This window comes from Phyllobates terribilis, unplaced genomic scaffold (genome assembly GCF_046119375.1).
Source record: "Phyllobates terribilis strain yellow unplaced genomic scaffold, ASM4611937v1 Scaffold_11__3_contigs__length_659146591, whole genome shotgun sequence".
In the NCBI taxonomy this organism is placed as follows: Eukaryota; Metazoa; Chordata; class Amphibia; order Anura; family Dendrobatidae; genus Phyllobates; species Phyllobates terribilis.
This window is the reverse complement of record NW_027362771.1, coordinates 157,832,671-157,854,647: the sequence shown is the minus strand read 5'-3', so window position 1 is coordinate 157,854,647 and position 21,977 is coordinate 157,832,671. Positions and strand designations below refer to the sequence as shown.

At 43.3% G+C, this 21,977-nt stretch overlaps 1 protein-coding gene across 5 annotated transcripts in view; it reads left to right on the top strand.

Annotated features, from left to right (window-relative positions):
* The window catches only part of TBC1D30 (TBC1 domain family member 30), a 100,331-nt gene extending 88,392 nt beyond the window's left edge, over positions 1 to 11,939 (top strand). For 3 of the 5 annotated variants that reach the window (XM_073651715.1, XM_073651718.1, XM_073651719.1), the window contains 6 exons: positions 1,788 to 1,893; positions 2,348 to 2,460; positions 4,375 to 4,514; positions 6,616 to 6,822; positions 8,273 to 8,332; positions 9,914 to 11,939. In XM_073651715.1, the coding sequence (XP_073507816.1) occupies positions 1,788 to 1,893; positions 2,348 to 2,460; positions 4,375 to 4,514; positions 6,616 to 6,822; positions 8,273 to 8,332; positions 9,914 to 10,665 (1,378 nt within the window). In that variant the 3' untranslated portion in view covers positions 10,666 to 11,939. The remainder of the gene's footprint in view (positions 1 to 1,787; positions 1,894 to 2,347; positions 2,461 to 4,374; positions 4,515 to 6,615; positions 6,823 to 8,272; positions 8,333 to 9,913) is intronic. The other 2 variants (XM_073651717.1, XM_073651720.1) reach the window with 1 other exon arrangement.
* The last annotated feature ends 10,038 nt before the right edge of the window (positions 11,940 to 21,977 follow it).

Genomic DNA, 21,977 nt, shown 5'->3' with positions numbered 1-21,977 from the left:
TCCATTGCATTTGACGCTGCATATATGGTGCCGCCTTGTGATTGTCACATGCTAAATTGACGTGAGTACAAGGGTCTGTCATGAAGACCGCCTCTCATCATCATAGAATTAGAATACAGTTGATCTACATACAAATTGTACAATTAATGCCCAGTTACAAAATATATTACTGTCAAGGAAAGCATTGACATTTCTGCTGGTGGCAAACTCCCAGCATTCTTTGTTGACTAAATGAATGCATAAACTCTTGGTGTGATTTTTTTTCTTTTTTTTTTTTATTCTGGAAAGTGTCATCTTTCTGCCAGACTGTTTTTACATGACACTCAAGACTAGTGGTTGGTGCCTGGCTGTTAAAGACATCTAGATGACCTGGGGAGAATACAAAAAAATGTTTTTTGTTTTTTTTTTTGCTTTTTTATTTTCATAGTTTCTATATTTCTGTTCTCTATATACACTCAATGAGCACTGTGCAAAAAACTGAATCCGCAGCAGTGCAACTTTCTGCATTGGTACCAGCAACCACAGGGACAACTGTCAAAATACAGAGCTGCTGATTGTGACAGCTGTCTCATCATTCTGGCTGATTTCTTCTGTAACTGAAGTTGCTAAGACTCAGTTATAGGAGAAATAAGCAGTATAAAAATGAACAAATGCTTCCCCCTCCCCAAAGTATTTTTTTTAATAATCTAGAGGTGAAGTGAAATCACAAAAAAGTAAAAATAATGAAAAAAAATATATATAAAAAATAGAAAAACCCCAAGTATAGCCATGTTATTTATCAAAAGAAATATTAGATGCTAAACAGTGCAGACTATAATTTCTGTATTAAGAGTTGTCCACTACTAGGACAACCCCTTCTCAATCTGAATGTTTGCCCCCCATTAAAATAAAAAAAAAACCTACACTCGTGTCCCATGTCAACACTTGCATTGGGGCTCACGTAAGGTTGTTATGACACGTGAGTCCTGTGCCCAATCAGCGCAGGTGCCGCTGTCCCAGCCTTCGTATGTATAAGTAATCAGGAGAGATCAGAGCTGCGGCTGCCGCTCACTATCTCATGATTACCTATACGTCTGCAGGCGGGGACAGTGACGCCAGCACTGATTGGGTGCAGGACTTGCGTGACACCGCTACATTACGTGAGTACCGCTGGAACGGCGCCAGTCAGCAATGAGAGGTGAATTTAAGGGGTTGTCCCAGAAGTGGACAACCCCCTTAAAGTTCCTCTCTTTGATTACAAAATAATAGTTTAATTCATTGCTTTTACTATCACACTCTAAAAAGCAAATAATGATAAAAAACTAAAATCTCATATGCTGTGTGTTTAATGGATGGAGCTGGGGAGGGAACGGAGCGTGCCTATGCCCCCCTATCACATGCCAGCGTTTTTTAAGCCAGAAATGCTACACCAGTACCTGAAAAGAAGATGCGCCAAATGTTCCACTTAAAAAATTCGGTAAATTGTACTCTAGCAAGACCTTCATTAAAATTGGTCTATGAAATGCCAGTCTTAATGAATCTGCCCCAGAGAGTTTCTACATTCCTCTTAGAGGATAACTAAGCAGATCTAATTGGCAAGTAAAGAGCAAGCGTTTAACTCTGGGGATCTTGGAACTCTGACCCCTAATTTAAAACGTCATACATGTCACTATGGTATTTTAATTTTTTAAGTCCCCTTTAAGGTCTAGAAGTACTAGGGGATTATTAAATGTTTATATTTATTTTGCTAATATATGGTTATTTGTTAGTGATGGTCAGTTATATTTAAATGTTCTGTTTTGTTTCAGGCAGATTGAATGTTGTCAAAATGCCGATGAATTTTACAGCGCAATGGGAAGATTGACCCAAGAGATGCTTGAAGACAACCTGATAGACAGCAATGAACTAATGCAGGTTATAAGCAAAATCTCCTTTTCTAGTTCATACAGTTGATTATGTTCCATGATGTCACACAAGTACACTGCAAACTAGTATGATTTTGTGTGTGAACTGCTTATTAGCGTAATTAAAACATATCTTGGCCCAAACTAGTGATGGATTTTTGCAAGCTGTCTCGCCTATATTACTGTTGCTTAATTGGCTTTCCTTTCAATTTTTTTTCCCATCTTTTCTTAATGTTTAAGCAATATAATTAAGCAATTGACCTCAGTTATGATGCCACTCAATTGGTAAACTGCATACATAATTTGCAAAAAGTACAAGATTATTTTCTACCATATGTATAGCTGAATTGCATATTGCTGACTATCTGAGTATATCATGCATTTTTTTATATTTGAATTGGTTCAATATTGTAAGTATTCTACTAATCTGGCTAAGATTTTGCTAATATATTCTGGTTTTGTAGACTGTATACTCAATGGCTACGTTCCCATTTCCACAACTAGCCGAGCTGAGGGAGAAGTATACATATAATATCACGCCTTTCCCAGCCCCAGTGAAGTCTGCTTCCTTTTCTGGGTAAGTGAACAAATATTTGCCTAATGGCAAGTTTGGTCTTATAACGATTGACAGCACCGCTTATCTAGCATAGTGTTACCCATCCGTTGTAAGATATGTTTGAGTGGTATGGTATGTTTGGTCACAACCATTTAGAATGTACCAGTTTAATTTTATAAAGTTTGCCATTTCATTTTCTGAGTTTACAATCCAACGTCTTCCTTCATGTGATTCTATCTTGTGTATGTATCTATCATATGCTGTAATTTAGGCTGATGCGCAAACAAAAGTCCACCAGTCCACTGTGATCACCTACATTATGCTGTAGAATAACTAGCACAGGAAGGCTTTTTATAGAGAACTTATAACCAATCCGGGCTGCTCTTTTATTAAATGAGGGGCCATCCCCAGATATCATGCGTTAAAAAAAAACTCAAAAGGGTCCCTAGAGTCTAACAAAAGTCGGCACTGAACTTCCAGGTTGTGGAATCCCAACCTGCAAAGTATGATCCCACAAACCTTCCAGCGCTCTGGCAGTGAATAGATCTTGCTAGATCTCACTCTTTGCACTAACTCAGCGTGGCCGCTTACTTTACTATTGCCGGTTAGTGCAAAGAGCGAGATGTCACTGCTAGAGTGGCCGCAGGGTTTTACTAAACTGTTACCCAATGGGAACTGCTCTAATAATGTTACCGTTCAGTAGCAGCTTTCGGGGGGACATTAAGGACCCTTCTGAGGCCTTTTGTTAGTTGGTGATTTTTTTTTTTTTAATCTTTATCTTTAGAGATGTAGATGATAATGTTTATACTATGTAAAGTTGTAATGAGTTATTTGGGGAGATTTACTAAGCTCAATACTTCAGAATTCTGGCTCCATTTGTGACACAACTGGTGTGCCTTGCATAAAAATGTGTTAGATCGTTTTAGCTACTTTTTGTGTATAAATCAGTAAGGAGCCATGGTTTGGATTAAAAAAAAGCATGTTTTAGTGGGAAGGGGCATGGCTTAAAATACCACAACAAGCATTGTGAATTACTGTTGAAGATATGGCCATTCATGTACTATGAACCACTTTCTTCTTGTTGCTCTTCTAGCTGACCGTTCCAAGTTCTCCAGGGATACTGCTTCACATCGATCTTTTGATGTACATTTTAGATAATTAGCAAAACGTATTAGTTAATAGAATAAACACCATGTATAATTTTATTACGCTCACTTTCTACTTATATTGTGACAAGTTAAAGAAGTACTCCAAGCTCTACAGTGCATCAGTGGAGGGCGAGCCGCCATTCAGTGCCGGTGTGTGCTTACTGCCGCTACTGAGAGCGGTGAGGGTAATTGCTCCGGACACACCTGCATGACTGAAAGCTGGCAGTTACCTGGAGAAATAAAGATAATTTTCTGCCAGGTGCCACACTTTCACTACAGCAGCCACGCACCTAATGCTGTTAACCAGCATATTAACTCCATATCTGCAGGTTAGCAGTGTGATCAGTCATGACAAATTCCCTTTAAATCCTTCTCCGATCTCAGGTAGCATCTCCTTTGTGGACTGATAGTTGCTGTAAACTTATGAAACTTGCATCAAGGTTCTCACACACTTACATTGAGAAAGCAACTTTGGTTCCACACAAAGGTTGTGTGTGAGATGGCTAGTCTGAATTGTGGTCATATGATTTAAAAGAGGACTTGAATGTTGCAGGGGATGGAAGAAGACATTGATTGGTAAGTATTTAAACACATCCTTACTACACTATGTACGTTTAGATTGAGAAATCTTTGCTGGGAGTACTTGCCTTACCATGACTTGTTTCTGGAAATGAAATGAAGGGATCTGTGATTTTCTACTACTCAAGTAATAAAACTTTATGAATGACTCTAAAGATTGTAATGTGGATGAGTTGGCATTAAAACAGAGACCCTTTAAATGTTACAGACGCCCAAGTAAAATGCAAGACAGTGATGAAGAAAATGACATTGATGATGATGATATAAATGCCAATTCTGTTGGGTGCCTTGGGCCATTTAGTGGATTTTTGACTCCAGAATTGCTGAAGTATCAAAGGCAAATTAGAGGTAAATGAGTAAACAGACATGTAATTGCCCATTTCATTTGTTGGATTTGTGCCTTTAAGTAATTTTGTGTGTTCGTCTGTTTTTTATGTTCACCATTGTGGGTGAGTTTTGCCTGATTCATCAATTGTGACTTTTTAAAAAGTTGGAACGTTTTTGCACAAATATATTTCGGTCTCCACTTGAGTGATCTTACGTACTCCAGAGATTTTGTTGCAGATGTTGTCATTTTAGAGGAACATGTGACTTTTTTAGCTAAAAAGTTGCAAAGCAGGTTGAAGACAGAAATTGAGCATATTTTTAAGTTTTGCACAAAATGAATGAACAGTGTGTGCCATTTTGATAAATTTTGCGCAGGAAATATCAGTGAATAACAAGATGAAAAAGAAAAGTGACTTGTTAAAATAGCAGATGATGAATCGGGACCTTATTTATTTCTTTTTTTTCCCTAAAAAAACCCTTAAACTTGGATATTGGATTCTTTTTTATAGGTGTCTATAGACAGATGTGAAAAAATGTTAGGTTTCAGAGAGAGATAATACAGCCAGTGCCTGATACTCACTGCCTGTGGATTGGGCAGCATGTATCCGCTGTTGGGTTGTTCTTAACAATTTATGAGGTGTGATCAGAGACATGGCGTAATAGATGGACATTTTAATAGGAGAGAAAAAAATAGAGCAAACAACCCAGAATGAGTTTGGAGAGTAAATCCTTCACTAGTCTAGGTAATGGTTTATTCATTCTCCAAGCTCATTTTGTGTTTTTTTTTCTCTCTATTTAAATGTCCTTTTAATATGTCATGTGTCTGCTCTTTTGTGTTGTCTATATATGTTTCTTCAGATATTTTGTTATATCATGTGCCTGGTGAAGAGACTTAAGTAGTCTCAAAAGCTTGCTTTGTAATATCATTTTATTTTTTTTCTTAGCCATAAAAATGTTTCATATCAACAAGATTATTATTTTGTTTCCTTTACTGAGAATAAACATTAATCTTTCAACTGGCTAAGACAGTACCAAAACCTTTTTTGATTTTTGAAAAACCTCTCGAGGGCCAAAATAGTCATTGAACCTGTAGATGAACTCACCGAGGAACATAATCTTTAAAATTGAGTCAGTTGTAGGGGGGTTTCTGATATTTTGCACCTTTTACAGCTTTGCAAATGGCGCCTGCAGACAATTCCAGCTAAATCTGCATTCCAAAAGCCAAATGGCACTCTTTCCCTTTTTAACCCCCTGACTTGTGCCCAAACAGAAGTACACAACCACTCATTGGGTATCGCTACATTTGTTAGAGAATGCATAATAAATTTACACTTTTATTCTCCCCTATTACTCTTTGTGAAAATTAAAAATACGGGTCTAACCCAACATTTTAGTGGAAAAAAAACTTAATTTCTCAGTTGCTTTATTGGAGGGCACAAGAAACATGTTTTAATATGATGCCACCCAGAGGCTGACCCTAATACTACATCTTAAAAGAGAAAAAAAGAAAAAAATTGATGAATATAAAACTTACTATTAGGATTAATTAATATTACTAAGCAGAAGCTTCATATGCGAAGATAAATTAATTTCATTCACCTCTACCAAAATCCTTTTAAATCTATATAAAGCTCATAAACATATTTTTAAATATTGGGTTTTTGTAATTTTTGGATGCTTTGACAACTGGATATACTAATTGAGATCCTGTGGCAGGTTCTGGGGGGAAGGTGGGAAAACTCCTAACAGCACTACCTTTTTAAGATTAATGTGAATCTGACAGCAGATACATGCTATTCGATCCACGGACAGCATGTACACCGGACTCTGTGTGTGATTTTTAGCTATGTATGTTTGACTATGAAACGCTGCTACATTGCAGATAATGCATACTTTAAAAGCTGCCAGGGACTAAACCGCACATGAGACCAATCGGAAAGGCAGGATCCTGGTGGCTTCTCCCTCGCCCGATTTTGTGAAGTGACAGGCCTGTCCCTGCATGTGTGTATAGGGAGAGACTTGGGATTCACTTCCAGTGGGCAGGAAGGTCAGGTTCCCTTTAACTTTTGCTACAGAGACACTTTTTGAAATATCATTTTATTTCTCTTTGTCCTCTCTTCAGATCAAAAAGACGAGCAAAGCTTGAAACTTGGCAACATTTCAGAGCTTAGTCCAGGAGCAATTGATTCATGTCGAGGAGAATATCATGCTGTATTTAATAGTATGATGATGGAGCGCATGACAACTGATATCAATGCCCTGAAACAGCAGTACTCCAGGATTAAGAAGAGGCAACTGCAGCAACTCCATCAGGTTTACATTAGAGCAGGTAACTCTCCTTTACTGGTCTCTGCATTTAGAAACAGTACATTATTCGCCTTTTCCTCTGACGACAATTTTTGGTTTTACGCTTGCTTTATTTTATTTATTTTTTATTTTTCCATCGATATAGCTATATGAGGGCTTGTTTTTGCAGGTCGAGTTGTAGTTTTGAATAACACCATTCATTTTACTTCAAAAACTGGGGATAAAAAAATTCCAAGTGGGAAATAACGCTATGGCTTTTTGGGTTTTGTTTTTATGGCGTTCGGTCTGTTGTAAATATGACCTAGAAACATTATTCCCCAGGTCAGTACGATTATGGTGGTGCCGAACTGGCAGAAAAAAATTTTTCCCATTATTTTTTTCTCAATTTTTTTCTTGATTAAAAAAAAAAAAAATTCTGAAACCCTAAAACCTAATTTTCTGTCCATTGAGCTGTTTGAGATTTTGTATTTTTGCCTATTGAGCTGACTGTTATATTGATGCCAATTTGAGGTAGAAAATGTAGCCAAATTTAGCTATAGAAATAAGCCGCCATGTTGATAACTTTTCTCAGAAAGTTATCTCACTGAAATGGATTAAGATATCTTAATATTGCAAAAGCCATTGACTGATCTTAAGTTCGGTGTCAGATTACACTCTTCTGTGCCATGAAATGCCAGTGTTGTGTTATCTGTGTTTTTAATCATGGCTACATTTGTACATACAATGTTTTGATCACTTCCTGTTGCATGCATATTTGTAGGGAGAGTTTGGGCCAAAAAACTGCAGTTCTAGTGTTTTTGTTTTTTTTCTCGTAATGACTTTTTTGTTCTTTATGGGTTAATTAATTTTATATCTTGATAGACTGGACTTTTACGGACACAGCAATACCAAATATTTTTCATTTCTTTAGTTTTAATGGTGGGGGGACCCGAATTATTATTTTTTTTTTACTATTTCTCTGACCTTTTAGGGGACTTGAACGTACAATCTTAGTATTGCAGGATATAGTGAAAATCAGAGTTTCCTATGACGCTAAGCCTGTGTCTGAGCTTCTCAAGAGGAGCAAGACGACAATGACAGGGGATTTCAGCAGACCCCCGACTGCCATGTTAACCCATCAATGCTTCGCGATTGTGTCACTGTGGCGGCAGATGGGATGTGGGTCATGCGAGCACCTGCTACTTCTCCATTTAAGTGTTCCTGTCAGAGATTGACAGCAGCATTTAAATGGTTTTCAGCTCTCTTCTGGGGATGCTACTGTTAAACTGATGCCAGCTAAGTAATATAACTGCCATTTATCGCATGTGGAGAGTGCTGATCCATCTCTACACACACACCACAACAATGACATATCTATACTTCGTTTTCCATTAAAGTGTTAATATTTAATAATATATTATATTTTAAAATTCTATATTGTCATTGCAGAATGTTAAATTTTTACCTGCATGTTGTGTTTTTTTCCATCATAGGACTTGAAGAACAAAACGATCCTGGGATCCCATTTGATCCTAGGGATCAGCTCAATAATGGTATTAAAAAAGAAAATGCCTATTTGGGGTTCTTGGTTTCATTTCTAGATTTTATGACTGGTCATCCTTTGTCCTGAAACATCTTGATCATGCTTGTGCTGTGACAAAATGAGTAGATCTGAATTATGTTTTTGCTCATAGTTTATGTACAATTCTAACTTATTTCTAGTTTATGCTACATCATGGTGCATAATTGCAAACACAACTACACATACTCCTAAGCCTAACAGTGATAGGACGCCAAAGATGTTTCCAACCTTAAAGGATTACCATGCATATTTTCGTTTTCTTGAATTACATACCAGCTTTTCAAATCTTTTCTCACAAATCTGTTTATAAAAGTCACGACCACACCACATTTTCTCAAATATGTGATTACTTGCTGATTTATTTAAACAGGTTGTCCAAGGACCTATTTGGATGTTTTGCAAACAGAAAATAATAAAACTACTCCTTCATTCATTTCGGCATAGTCGGAGAGATTGTCCTCACTTCTTGTTTTGGCACATAAGAGCATGCTTGCAGTCAGGCTCAGTTTATTAGTTAATGTACAGCCCCAGCTTCATGTCAGATGCACGCATGCGCCAGAGCGCAGTGTGGAGGGGGAACACAGTGACGCTCACAGCGTGTGCGGTGACACGTCATGTAGCCACTGACTCGGAGCTGCTCCAGCGCATGCACACTTCTGACATGAAGCTGGGGCTGTACACCAAGAGTCGGTGCACATGCCCGGGGAGCGGATAGGCAGTGCGCAGGATATACTACGTTGTTGCCGTGACGTCGGGCCAGTCATGGCAATCAAATGCAATGCTGTGGGTGTGCCTAATTTAAAAAGTCTGTGACTGAAAATATAAAGTTGCCACCCCTAAGACTAAAAGAAAAAGGTATGTGAGGTATGTGATCGCTTAATGATATAAAGTGTTTTTTTTTTTTAAGCTTAATACTGGGAGCTTTCCTTTGGCAAAAACTTGCTAGTGCTGCACATTGCATCACTAACACACTGGGGCCGGTATAATAGCTAAAAACAAGGTGACAGGCTCCCTTTAAGCCAGCCCCCTTCTTCATCATGTGTAATGCTGGAACAGCAATGGAGACCGACTCTTAATTAATAAATTTAGCTAACAGCCAGCCTTCCTTATCACCTGCTGAAACTCTTAATGGTGGAGCGCACTGACTGTCGGAATGAATGGAGAATAGGAGAAGCCAGTGTGGTGATACTGGGTCTCAAATTGGCAGATTGTTGCTGATTTCATAATTAAAGATTAAGTTCAATTATCTTCTATTTGCAAAATATCTAAATAGCTTTTTATATCCCCTGTACAAACCTTTTATATGCTGTCTGTATGATTGGTGGAGGGAAGTTTGATAAAAAAAATGCATATTTTCATGTTTAATGAAGATCAATTAACTCCTGAAAGTTGGAGCGGATTATTTACATTGGACAGTAGAGACTTCTGTACCTTCTTTTTTTTTTTTTGACTATATATGCAAAAATTCATTATCTTCATAGATAATTTCCGATATACATATGTAACAGAAAAATTACTTTCCATATTTGACATCCTAATATCTTCGTTACAGATAAAGGACCTGTGAGCAGCATACTTCCATCACAAGTAAATCATTCCCCAGTAATAAACCATCTGTTACTTGGCAAGAAGTTAAAGCAAGTAAACAGAGCTCCTAAAAACTCAGTCATTCAGTTGCCATCCTCTAAGTCTATGATTTTACCCAGTGAGGAAACCAAAGCAAAGCTGAATTCTCCATGGCGTACCCACATTCGAGTTCATAGAAAAAACATAGCAAGGGCCAAAGGCTATGGGGACACAGTCGGACTGATAGAAGAGCAGCCTGAAGTCCCTAAAGATCAGGTTGAAGCAGCCAAAGAACCCGAAGACATCGAGCATGATAGACCAACATTGGATAGCGGAGACAGCAGCTTAGATCGGACTGTTATGAAAGCTGATGGACACTCTCCAGAGCCTGTTTTTGAGGATGAAAACGCAAATGTTACGGTTGTGCAAAGTAAGCTGGAGACATTGGAACTGAACCCCAGTAATGAATCTAAAGACATGTCTGAGGTGATTCAGAATGCTCAAAGAACACCATCAGAGTCGCACAATTGCTCAAGTGAGACTGGAACATTATCAAAATCCCCCAAAGGGCATGTTTTTAGCCCCTTTCCAAGTGTTAAGCCTCTTAGAAAATCTGCAGCTGCAAGGAATTTGGGGTTGTATGGGCCAAATAATAGAACACCAACAGTAAATTTTCCACACATGAGCAGAACCTTCAACAAGCCTGCCAATGGTGCCACTGGCAGCAAAAAACGATAACACCGCTCTAGTACTTTATTTTCATTGTAGACTCTTTATGATTGCATTTTCCCTGTCCTTAATCTTTCATAGCTCTCTTGGAAAATGTGTCCTCACCAGACATGTTTCTTTAGATTCATGGTTCTATGTAAGAGACTTTGCTTGGGTATTAAAGTAGAATTTGGTCATAAAATTCTTCAAGAAAGGGGTTCTGCTAGAATCATATGAAAATAATAATTTTATTTTTGTTTCAATTATTTAATTTTCTTGCATTAGGCCATTGATTATATATTGGAATCTTTGTTGTTTGCAGTCATTCCAGTGTTGAGGTAGAGGGACCTTATTTATCTGCTAAGGACATGTGAATGGCGTAATGTAGACTACTAGCCACAAACAATGCGTAGTCTTGATGTGCTATATATGAAAAGGCAGACAAAAGAACCATTCATTAATTTTCAGTGGAACTTTTTTTCTAGTTGGGATTTATATACTGTATAATTATGTTATTTGTATGAAGGGATTATATAAATACAGACATTTCATAGGATCATTGTGATTTTGCCAATTGTCAGCATATGCTTCTTCAATGGAAACCCAAGTATAATCCAGTGGCCATCTACCACATGCTTCAGTTTTATGTAATTGACATTAAGATAAGTTCTTACAGAGCAACGGAACAGTAGAATATTTAATATTTTTACGCAGTAATGTTGTTCGACATCATAAAGTCTAAATTACTGTCCTATTCTAAACTGTGTACATGGCTTAGGTTTGTGTTTTGAGGCACCATGGTAAGAAAATACGCCTTCATTCCTTGGTCTGGGAAATGGCACTGTCCGCAAGTAAAAGGAACCGTTTCCATGTGAATGCTTCATTTATGCATGCTATAATTTGCATCTTGCGTTGTCTTGTTCTTCAGATATGTTGTTAGGAGATGATTTCTAAAATGCAGTTAAGATGTTCTCGATGACCTTGGTCTCTGTTCCCATAAAAAAGTTTCATTAATGTGGTAACTTTATTTTTGAATTGTGTAAAATGTCCAACTACTTGTTATGCTGATTCCCAAATATCATTTGTTTATTTTTCATGTGCCAAATGCATGGTTTCTCTAGAATGGTAAAACTGCAAGGTGGGATCTAGATATGTGTTATGTATTGTCTCTTTTCCTTCTTTTCAATAATAAAGTACTAGAATAGCACGGTTTTGGTGTAATTATGATCACCGATGCTTTTTGAGATCAGACAAATGCTGATTATATGGATTGTTTGTTAATGGATAATAAAAATAGGATGTAATTCTGAGAGATGTGTCTTACTATTAGGACTTGATCATGTGACTATTTTTGGCCTGAGTGCTGTGCGTGAAAACACAGACCGCACATAGACCAATGTTATTCAATGGGGCAGTTCAGAGTAGCGTTTTTTGAGGGGTTTCTTTTTCATTGACGAAATCTGCGTGTGAAAAAAATCACAGCATGCACTAGTTTAGGCCATGGCCCCACTATCAGTATTTTGTCAGTATTCGGTCAGTATTTTTTCCCACTCTTGAGAAAAAATACTGACCAAATACTGATAGTGTGTAAATCTGATGAGATTTGCCGATTCAAATCTATGGGTGTGCTAAAAAAAAATGTATTCCATACATATAGCATTTGATTTTTATGGGTACATTGCAATTTGGTAGCTTAGGAAACTGTAAATGGTCTTGAAAATCATTACTAGCTGCTGCTGTACAAAAAAAACAAAAACAAAAATATTGCACATGGACTACACACGGATGACTGGTGAGAAAAAAAAAAAATCGGCCGACTTTTATCGATCACGAATGACAGCACCACGAGAGAGCGATCCGTCCACAAAGGACAGGAAACCTACAGGCTAAAAAGGGCTGCACCTCTCTCGTGCATCAGTTGGGATTCCTGTCCTTGATGGGGGAACCTGTAACAGGCTTACCTGTTAAAGAAGATCATCGAAAGATTTCTTCCCAGCCCTGGCCGGCTGGTTCAGGCAGAGATCCCTTCTCTGCCTCGGCTGGCGCAGGGCTCCTGGAGATGCCACAGTGAGCTCAAGGGGGCTTGCACGCGTGTGCCACAGCAAGGTGAGCGGCATCCCCTGCTAGGGGATAAGCGGCTCTGGTGTAGCGCAGGCGGCGGGCACACAGAGCCCACCATGTCCTGGATTCCTTCCCCGCAGTCACAAGGTCGCCGAAGCCGGAAGTGCCGCGCTCTTGGGAGGGATTGGCGCATGACAAGTGGTGACGGCCGGGGGCGCAGCTGATGACATCTGAAGGTGCCGTGATGTGGCCAAGGGGTGGGCGAGACTGTGGAAATTACAGGGAAGCGTGCCCCAGCAGGAGGGGATGAGTAATCTCTGTGTAGTGCCGGAAGCTGCACAGGCATGACCCAAATGTGACAAGGCACCGGTAGCGGGAGCCCAGTATATAGTGGACTGGCACCACTACTCAGAGCTTCCCAGCCCATCTGTACCCTATTGGTATAATGGAGATCGAGTTGCAACCGCAGCAGCCGCTGCTTGGGAAGCCCCAGGAGCGAGTAGAGCGTCGTTGTCTTCGTGTCCACGGAGGCAGTCGGACCGCAGAGAGGCGTGGATCTGCAAGCAGGTCCAGTCAACAAAGCTCCAGCAAGATGCAGCCTCCAGGGACGATATTCTAGCTGAGATATTAAAGTGCTGCGGAATATGTTGGCGCTATATAAATAAAAATTATTATTAATTATTAAGGTCCTTCCTCCAAACCGGTACCATTTGATTGCGTTAAGGTGGTAAGTGATCTTCGTGAAAGTTCACTTGGTAATAGGGTGTCCTCTTCTTTCCCTAGCAAAATAGACAAGAAAGAAGTTTCCTTTGCTAAGGCAAAACACAAGGAGTGTGCTCTGTGCAGAGCCCTATTAGCAGACTCTTATCAAAAGAGGCTCTGTCAGTCATGCATTCAACAGACAGTGGCAGAAAAGACCCCTAGCTTTACAACTGATTTAAAAACCATCATTAAAGCTGAGATCAGGAAGGCCCTCTCTAAGAAAGGAAAACCGAAAAGGGAAATTGATAGTGATATCCCCCCAGTGTAATGCACACGCCCGGACTGACTGGCGTGTGCGTGTTTAGTGGTTCCACTGTGCCATGAACCGGAGAGTGCCTGGAGGGGCGTAACTAAGTATCTGCCCGATCCGACGGCATACGACGCCAGTGCACCAGGGAGGAACTGAGCAGAGGGACCAAGGTCTACTCCAGGTCAGACTCCGGACACGGCTGTTGACCCACACCGGGGAATACAGGAACAGGCAGACTAGAGCGCAGGCTGGGTAGGGTCCAGTACAGACTGGGAGACAAATTCAGAGCCGCAGATGCGGTAAACAAACAGAGTAAAGCGAAACCGCAGGTGCGGTGGACGAGGCTGAGCAGAGCAGAACCGTAGACGCGGTAGACAAGGCTGAGCAGAGCAGAACCGCAGACGCGGTAGACAAGGCTGAGCAGAGTGAAACCGCAGACGCGGTAGACAAGGCTGAGCAAGGCGAAACCGCAGACGCGGTGGACAGGGCTGAGCAAGGCGAAACCGCAGACGCGGTGGACAGGGCTGAGCAAGGCGAAACCGCAGACGCGGTGGACAGGGCTGAGCAAGGCGAAACCGCAGACGCGGTGGACAGGGCTGAGCAAGGCGAAACCGCAGACGCGGTGGACAGGGCTGAGCAAGGCGAAACCGCAGACGCGGTGGACAGGGCTGAGCAAGGCGAAACCGCAGACGCGGTGGACAGGGCTGAGCAAGGCGAAACCGCAGACGCGGTGGACAGGGCTGAGCAAGGCGAAACCGCAGACGCGGTGGACAGGGCTGAGCAAAGCGAAACCGCAGACGCGGTGGACAGGGCTGAGCAAAGCGAAACCGCAGATGCGGTGGACAGGGCTGAGCAAAGCGAAACCGCAGACGCGGTGGACAGGGCTGAGCAGAGGGGACAGGGCTCTGTTCACACGGAACAGACTGGAAGGGAAAGGCAGAACCAGGTACACACAGGATACTTACAATGAAGTAGCGAGTGGACTCTAAACTCACAAACGGGAGTACAGAGACAACGAGTAGGAGATAGGTACGGGATCAGATTCTGCAGGAAAAGGGAAGGTACGGACATAGAGAAAAACAGGAAACCGGCTAGGAGAGTATTCAGACAAGAACAGACACAGCAGCAAGATACAGGAGCGGGTCTAGGTATGCGGCCCCTCGAAGGCGGAACGAACAGGCTAGGAGCGTGTACACACAGGCCTGGAAATACAGCCTCCAGGATAGGCAGAAGACAACAGGCTAGAAGATGATACAGACAGGACACAGTTCAGACACTGGAACGGATACCGAAGGCAGGAAACATAAACGGGACCTGGCATATCAGTGACCAGAAGCCAACTGACAGACCGCAATAGGCTGAGGATGCACAAGGGGTGTGTCAGCAGCAGGTACAAGAAACAGGAAGTGATCGGGCGCCGCCCTTAAGCAGCAGAAACAGGCAAGCAGACAGCTTGGAGGGAAGCCAGGCTAGCAGACTGGACTGGAGATCAAGTGCGCGCTCTTGCACAGTGGGAGATGGACCACTATGCAAGGACGCCGCCAGGTATGTTACAGTACCCCCCCCCCTTACGCCCCCTCTTCTTCAGGCCTGCCAGAATGTTCCGCAGGGAATTCGAGGGCCAATCCTTCACTTCAAGGAGATCACTTCCACTGTCCACAGGAAAAACTGGTCTCATCTGGGTAGCTTGGATGCTACCTCCTTTCCAGCCATCCTCAGCAACAGACGAAACGGGTGGAGTACCAGGAACAGCACACAAGGAAGTTTCTCTCCACTTATTATCAGGTAACACCCCAGAGGGTTCAGGAGACAACTGGAAGTCCTCCACCGGGTTGGAGGGGTGCAGAGACTCGGGGGTAACCTCTGCTTCGGGGTAAATCTTGTCAAGCTCACAGGATGAAATGGGCGAGGTATCAGGTACAAGGTGTAAAAAAGTCACTGTCTCTTGGTTATCTGGTGGTACCCCGGAGGATTCAGGAGACAACTGGAGGTCCTCCGCCTGGTCGGAGGGGTGTAGAGACTCGGGGATAACCTCTGCTTCGGAGTACACTTGGTCGGACTCACTGGACGAAGCGGGCGAGGTATCAGGTACAGAGTATAGGGAAGACTCTGTCCATTCGCTACCAGGTAGCACCCCGAAGGGTTCTGGAGACAACTGGAGGTCCTCCGCCTGGTCGGAGGGGTGTAGAGACTCGGGGTTAACTACCGCTTTGAGGTACCCATTGTCAGGCTCACAGGACGGAGCGGACGAAGTATCGGGTACCGGGTGTAGGGAAGTCTCTCTCCATTTGTCATTAGGTGGTATCTCGGAGGATTCAAGAGGCAACAGGGGGTCCTCCGCCAGGTAGTAAAGATGCACAGACTCGGAGGTAATCACTGCTTCGGAGTACCCTTGGACAGGCTCACTGGTTAAAGTGGGTGAAGCATCAGATATCGGATGCAGGAAGTCCTCCTGTGTGGATTCTAGGTGGGCAGAAGTCTCTTCGGGCAGGAGAACTGGTGCGCTACCCACGCACATTACCCGTCGGGGCTGCTCCGGGATACAGGGAAGTGAAGCTTCAGCAGGGACTTCAAGGTGTTGGGGTCAGGAGGTCTTTGGGAGGACAGACCCTGGTGTGACGGCTTGCCTCTACGCCTAGCACGTCTGGACTGCCTCTTGAGGTTGGGAGAAGTATTCCGGAGAGCGTAGTCATCCTGTGTGGATTCTGGGTGGGCAGTAGTCTTTTCTGGCAGGAGGACTAGTGCGCTACCCACACACATTACCCAACGGGGCTGCTCCGGGTTATTGGGAAGTGAAGCTTCTGCAGGAGCCTCTGGATTAGGGTCATCGAAGACCATTAGAAAGGCCACCAGGAAGGCCTGAAGGTCCAGGAGGATAGGATCCTGTGCTTCCCATAGGGGGTTGATCCATTCCAAGGCATCACCCATTAGGTAAGACATCATGAATCCCACCTTAACCCGATCGGTGGGAAAACAAAGAGGGTAGAACTTGAAGTGTAGCATGCATTGCTCCACAAATGCACGACTCAGTCTTGGATCCCCATAGTACCGTGGCGGATCCGGAGGAACGAGTGCTGATAGATCCATCTGGACGGGTGCGTAATACGCCTGAAACTCAGCTGGTAGCAAAAAAATAAATTTCTTCTAGAAGCACGTATTCGCTGGAAAACGTCTCAGAGAGCGAAGGCCGTGGGGCTCAACGGGAACCATGGCCTGAGCATGCTGTAATGCACACGCCCGGACTGACTGGCATGTGCGTGTTTAGTGGTTCCACTGTGCCTTGAACCGGAAAGTGCCTGGAGGGGCGTAACTAAGTATCTGCCCGATCCGACCAAGGTCGCACGACGGCATACGACGCCAGTGCACCAAGGAGGAACCGAGCAGAGGGACCAGGGTCTACTCCAGGTCAGACTCCGGACACGGTTGTTGACCCACACCCGGGAATACAGGAACAGGCAGACTAGAGCGCAGGCTGGGTAGGGTCCAGTACAGACTGGGAGACAAATTCAGAGCCACAGATGCGGTAAACAGAGTAAAACGAAACCACAGGTGCGGTAGACGAGGCTGAGCAGAGCGAAACCGCAGACGCGGTGGACAGGGCTGAGCAAAGCGAAACCACAGACGCGGTGGACAGGGCTGAGCAAAGCGAAACCGCAGGCGCGGTGGACAGGGCTAAGCAAAGCGAAACCGCAGACGCGGTGGACAGGGCTGGGCAAAGCGAAACCGCAGATGCGGTGGACAGGGCAGAGCGGGCAAAAACCGTCGGAGTTGTAAGCAAGGCAGAGCAGAGGGGAGAGGGCTCTGTTCACACGGAACAGACTGGAAGGGAAAGGCAGAACCAGGTACACACAGGATACTTACAATGAAGTAGCGAGTGGACTCTAAACTCACAAACGGGAGTACAGAGACAACGAGTAGGAGATAGGTACGGGATCAGATTCTGCAGGAAAAGGGAAGGTACGGACATAGAGAAAAACAGGAAACCGGCTAGGAGAGTATTCAGACAAGAACAGACACAGCAGCAAGATACAGGAGCGGGTCTAGGTATGCGGCCCCTCGAAGGCGGAACGAACAGGCTAGGAGCGTGTACACACAGGCCTGGAAATACAGCCTCCAGGATCGGCAGAAGACAACAGGCTAGAAGATGATACAGACAGGACACAGTTCAGACACGGGAACTGATACCGAAGGCAGGAAACATAAACGGGACCTGGCATATCAGTGACCAGAAGACAACTGACAGAACACAACGCTCAGGCAGGGTTTCTTGGGAGGAGCTGGGTTAAATACCAGGTGACAGACAGCAATAGGCTGAGGACGCACAAGGGGTGTGTCTGCAGCAGGTACAAGAAACAGGAAGTGATCGGGCGCCGCCCTTAAGCAGCAGAAACAGAGGCAAGCAGACAGCCTGGAGGGAAGCCAGGCTAGCAGACTGGACTGGAGATCAAGTGCGCGCTCTTGCACAGTGGGAGATGGACCACTATGCAAGGATGCCGCCAGGTATGTTACACCCAGTTTCTGATGTCTCCCTCATATCAGACTATAAGGATAACTCGGCTGGTTGTTCGTCAGCCTCGTCTTCAGATAGTGGCTCAGGGCGCCATTGTTTTCCGTTAAATGAAGTTCATGGACTGGTTAAAGCGGTTTGATCTACCATGGGCATTGTGGACACTAGGCCTGAGAGATCAGTGCAGGATTTGATGTTCCGTGGCCTAGATCAGAGGAAGAGGAGGTGCTTTCCGTTAAATGAGAAAATCCAAGAGCTCAGAAAGAGTGGAAGAGGCCAGACAGGAAGGGCTCCCTTCCCCCTTCTTTTAAAAGAAAATACCCATTTGAAGAACCTTCTTCGTCATTTTGGGACAAAGCCCAAAGACTGGATGTGGCAATAACTAAAGCTTCCAGGAGAGCCTCTCTGCCCTTTGATGATATGGGGGCATTGAGAGACCCCCTTGATAGAAAAGACATCTTTCTCAAAGGTACTTGGGAGACATCGGCCGGTGCCTTGAAGCCGGCAGTAGCAGCAACATGCATGGCCATATCATTGATGATCTGGCTGTAGCAGCTGGAATCCCATCTGAAAGACAGGGTGGCAAGGAAAGATGTCTTGTCCACCATTCCGCTGATGCAAGGCACCGCTGCCTTTTTAGCAGATGCCTCAGCAGACTCTAAGAATGGCTGCAAAATCATCCTCCCTCTTTAATGCAAAGTAAGGCTTGTGGCTGAAGTTTTGGCCAGGAGATATCCAGGCCAGAACGAGACTATGCTCCATCCCTTGTGAGGAAGAGTATCTTTTTGGCCCAGCTCTGGACGAGATCCTCGAAAAACCTGGAGACGTGAAGAAGGGATTCCCTAGTTTATCCTTGCCTACCTATAGGCAATCTTTCTGGAAAATAAAATTTGTCCAAAGAAAGCTTCCTAAAGATCAGTACAAATGGGAGGAACACAGAGGGAAAGGTAGAGGACCCTTGTTCGGGTCCTCCTCTATGGGGCCCTGGAAATCGAATCAATGACTTCAAGCACAGGTAGGGGGAAGGCTTTCTTACTACTTCCTTGCCTGGGAAGGCATTTCAGCCAGTATCTGGATCCTCAGCGTGATTAGATCGGGTCTGAGATTAGAGTTCCAGTCGGTTCCTCAGGGAAGGTTGGATCTGACCCCTTCTCGTTCCTCCCTGAGAGAGCAGTCAGCCTTACGAAAAGTAGTTCTGGACCTAGTTCTGAAGGCCGTCCTCCTGAAAGTCCCAGAGTCTGAAAGAGGGAAGGGGTTTTACAACCCCCTCTTTCTGATATCCAAACCATACAGCTCCTTCAGGACTATTGTCAATCTGAAAGCCCTGAATAAGTTCCTGAAAGTACAAACCTTTAACCCCTTCACACAGCACCCCTTTTTTCGTTTTTGCGCTTTCGTTTATTGCTCCCCTTCTCAGAGCCATAACTTTTTTTTAATTTTCCGTCAATATGGCAATGTGAGGGCTTGTTTTTTGAAGGACGTGTTGTACTTTTGAGCGACAGCATTGGTTTTACCATATCATGTACTGAAACACGGGGAAAAAAATCCAAGTGCTGTGAAATTGCAAAAAAAATGCGATTCCACAATTTATTTATATATATTTTTTTTTACCATGTTCACTAAATGCTAAAACTCACGTGCTATTATGATTCCTCAGGTTATTACAAGTTTGTAAATATCAAACCTGTACAGGTTCTTTTTTATTTGAGTGGTGAAAAAAAATCCCAAGTTTGTTAAAAAAACAAAGAAACAAAAAAAAAAAAACACAGGGTGAGGGCTTATTTTTTGCACGCCGAGCTGACGTTTTTGATACCATTTTGGTGTAGATACAATCTTTTGATCACCTGTTACTGCATTTTATTGCAATGTTGCAGCGACCAAAAAAAGTTTCGATTTTTTTTTTTTTTTTTTTTTTTTTTTTCTCGTTACACCATTTACAGATCTGATTAATTTTTTTTTATATTGATTGGGCGATTTCTGAACGCGGCGATATCAAATATGTGTGTGTATATATATATATATATTTTTTTTTTTATTTTGAATAGGGCAAAAGGGGGGGGGGGACTTGAACTTTTTATGTATTTTTTTTTTTTACTTTTTAAATATTTTTTAAAACATTTTTTTCTACTTTTTATGTGCTTCAATAGTCTCCATAGAAGACTAGAAGCTGTGATCTTCCGATCGCCTGTGTTACACATAAGGCTTCAGCCCTGCTATGTGTAACAAAAGTGCTCATCTGCTATGAACGACTACCACTGGGCAGCGCTCATAGCAGATCGGCCAGGACAACCACAGGGGTCTCCTTCAGACCCCAGGTTGTCATGCCAACCCATCGGCAACATGCGATCATGTGACGGGGTCGCCGATGGGCTTAGCTAATGACGCGCTTCCAGCGCAGTCGTGTTAAATGCCAGTGTCAGATTGACAGCGGCATTTAACATGTTAACAGCCGTGGGTGGATCGCGATTCCACCTGCGGCTGTAAGGGGCACATGACAGCTGTACAGATCAGCTGTCATGTGCCCGGAAAGGTGCAGGCTCAGCACCGGAGCCCGCACCAAAGTACATGTAAGCCGCATGTCGTGAAGGGGTTAAAATGGAGTCTATCAAAACAGCAATAAAACTACTAATTTTCTGGTGTTACATGGCGGTACTGGATTTAAAAGACGCGTACTATCGCGTGCCCATACATGTGGAATATCAGAGATATTTTAGTGTGGAATTAGTCATTGATGGGGTGGTTAGGCACTTCCAATTCAGGGCCCTCCCATTTGGGCTAGCAGTAGCCCCTAGGGTATTTACAAAGATGGGAACGGAAGTCATGGCTCATATCCAAGAATGAGATATCTTGATCATCATATATCTGGACGATTTCTTGGTGGTAGGGAAGTCGGTCCACCAATGTAATAAACACCTAGAGGAGGTAATAACCACCCTAAGAAGTCTGGGCTGGTTGTTAAATGTATAAAAATCCAGATTAGTGCCCTTAAAAGCTCAGCAGTTTCTTAGGATCATACTGGATTCGGAAATTCCGGAATGTCACCTCCCAGTTTCTAAAATAGCTTTTTTCACCTGGCACTGGATTTTTTCTATGAGTCCACTCCATGTCTCTTACAGGTGCAATGTCCCAGCTGGGTACTTTGACATCATGCTTTCCAGCTTTTCTATGGGCACAATTCCATTCCCGGGTTCTTCCCTTAAAGGGCAAAATGATGTCTCCTCGGTCAGTACAATCCCTTTGGTGGTGGTTAGATGGATCAAACCTGTCCTGGGGGGTTCACTTGGTTAATATCACTCAAATAGTTACCACGGATGCGAGTCCCACAGGGTTGGGGGGCCATTTAGGTAGGGAGTGTGAGAACGCACTTTCTTCCAATGCAAGAGTTACTAGCTGTAGAGTGGGCTGTAAGCAAGTTCCTTGTGGTCCTACAAAATCCTCTCGGACAATCGAGTATCCTTGACTTACATAAACCGCCAGGAGGGAACTCTATCAAAAACATTGATGAGTGACAGATTGTCTGTTTCAGATAGCGGAGAAGCAGATCCTCTACCTGACGGATTTAAGGGGGAAGGAAATTACCAAAGTGGACTTCCTAAGCCGCAATCCTCTGAGACAAGGGGAATTGCTGCAGGATCAAGATGTCTTCACACAGTTCGGATGTGGGGCCTCCCAGTGGTAGATCTGTTTCCCCAAAATTAAACCAGAAGGTTAGGGAGTTCTGTTCCCTGAACCCCAGGGAAAATCCCTTACCTGTAGACGCTC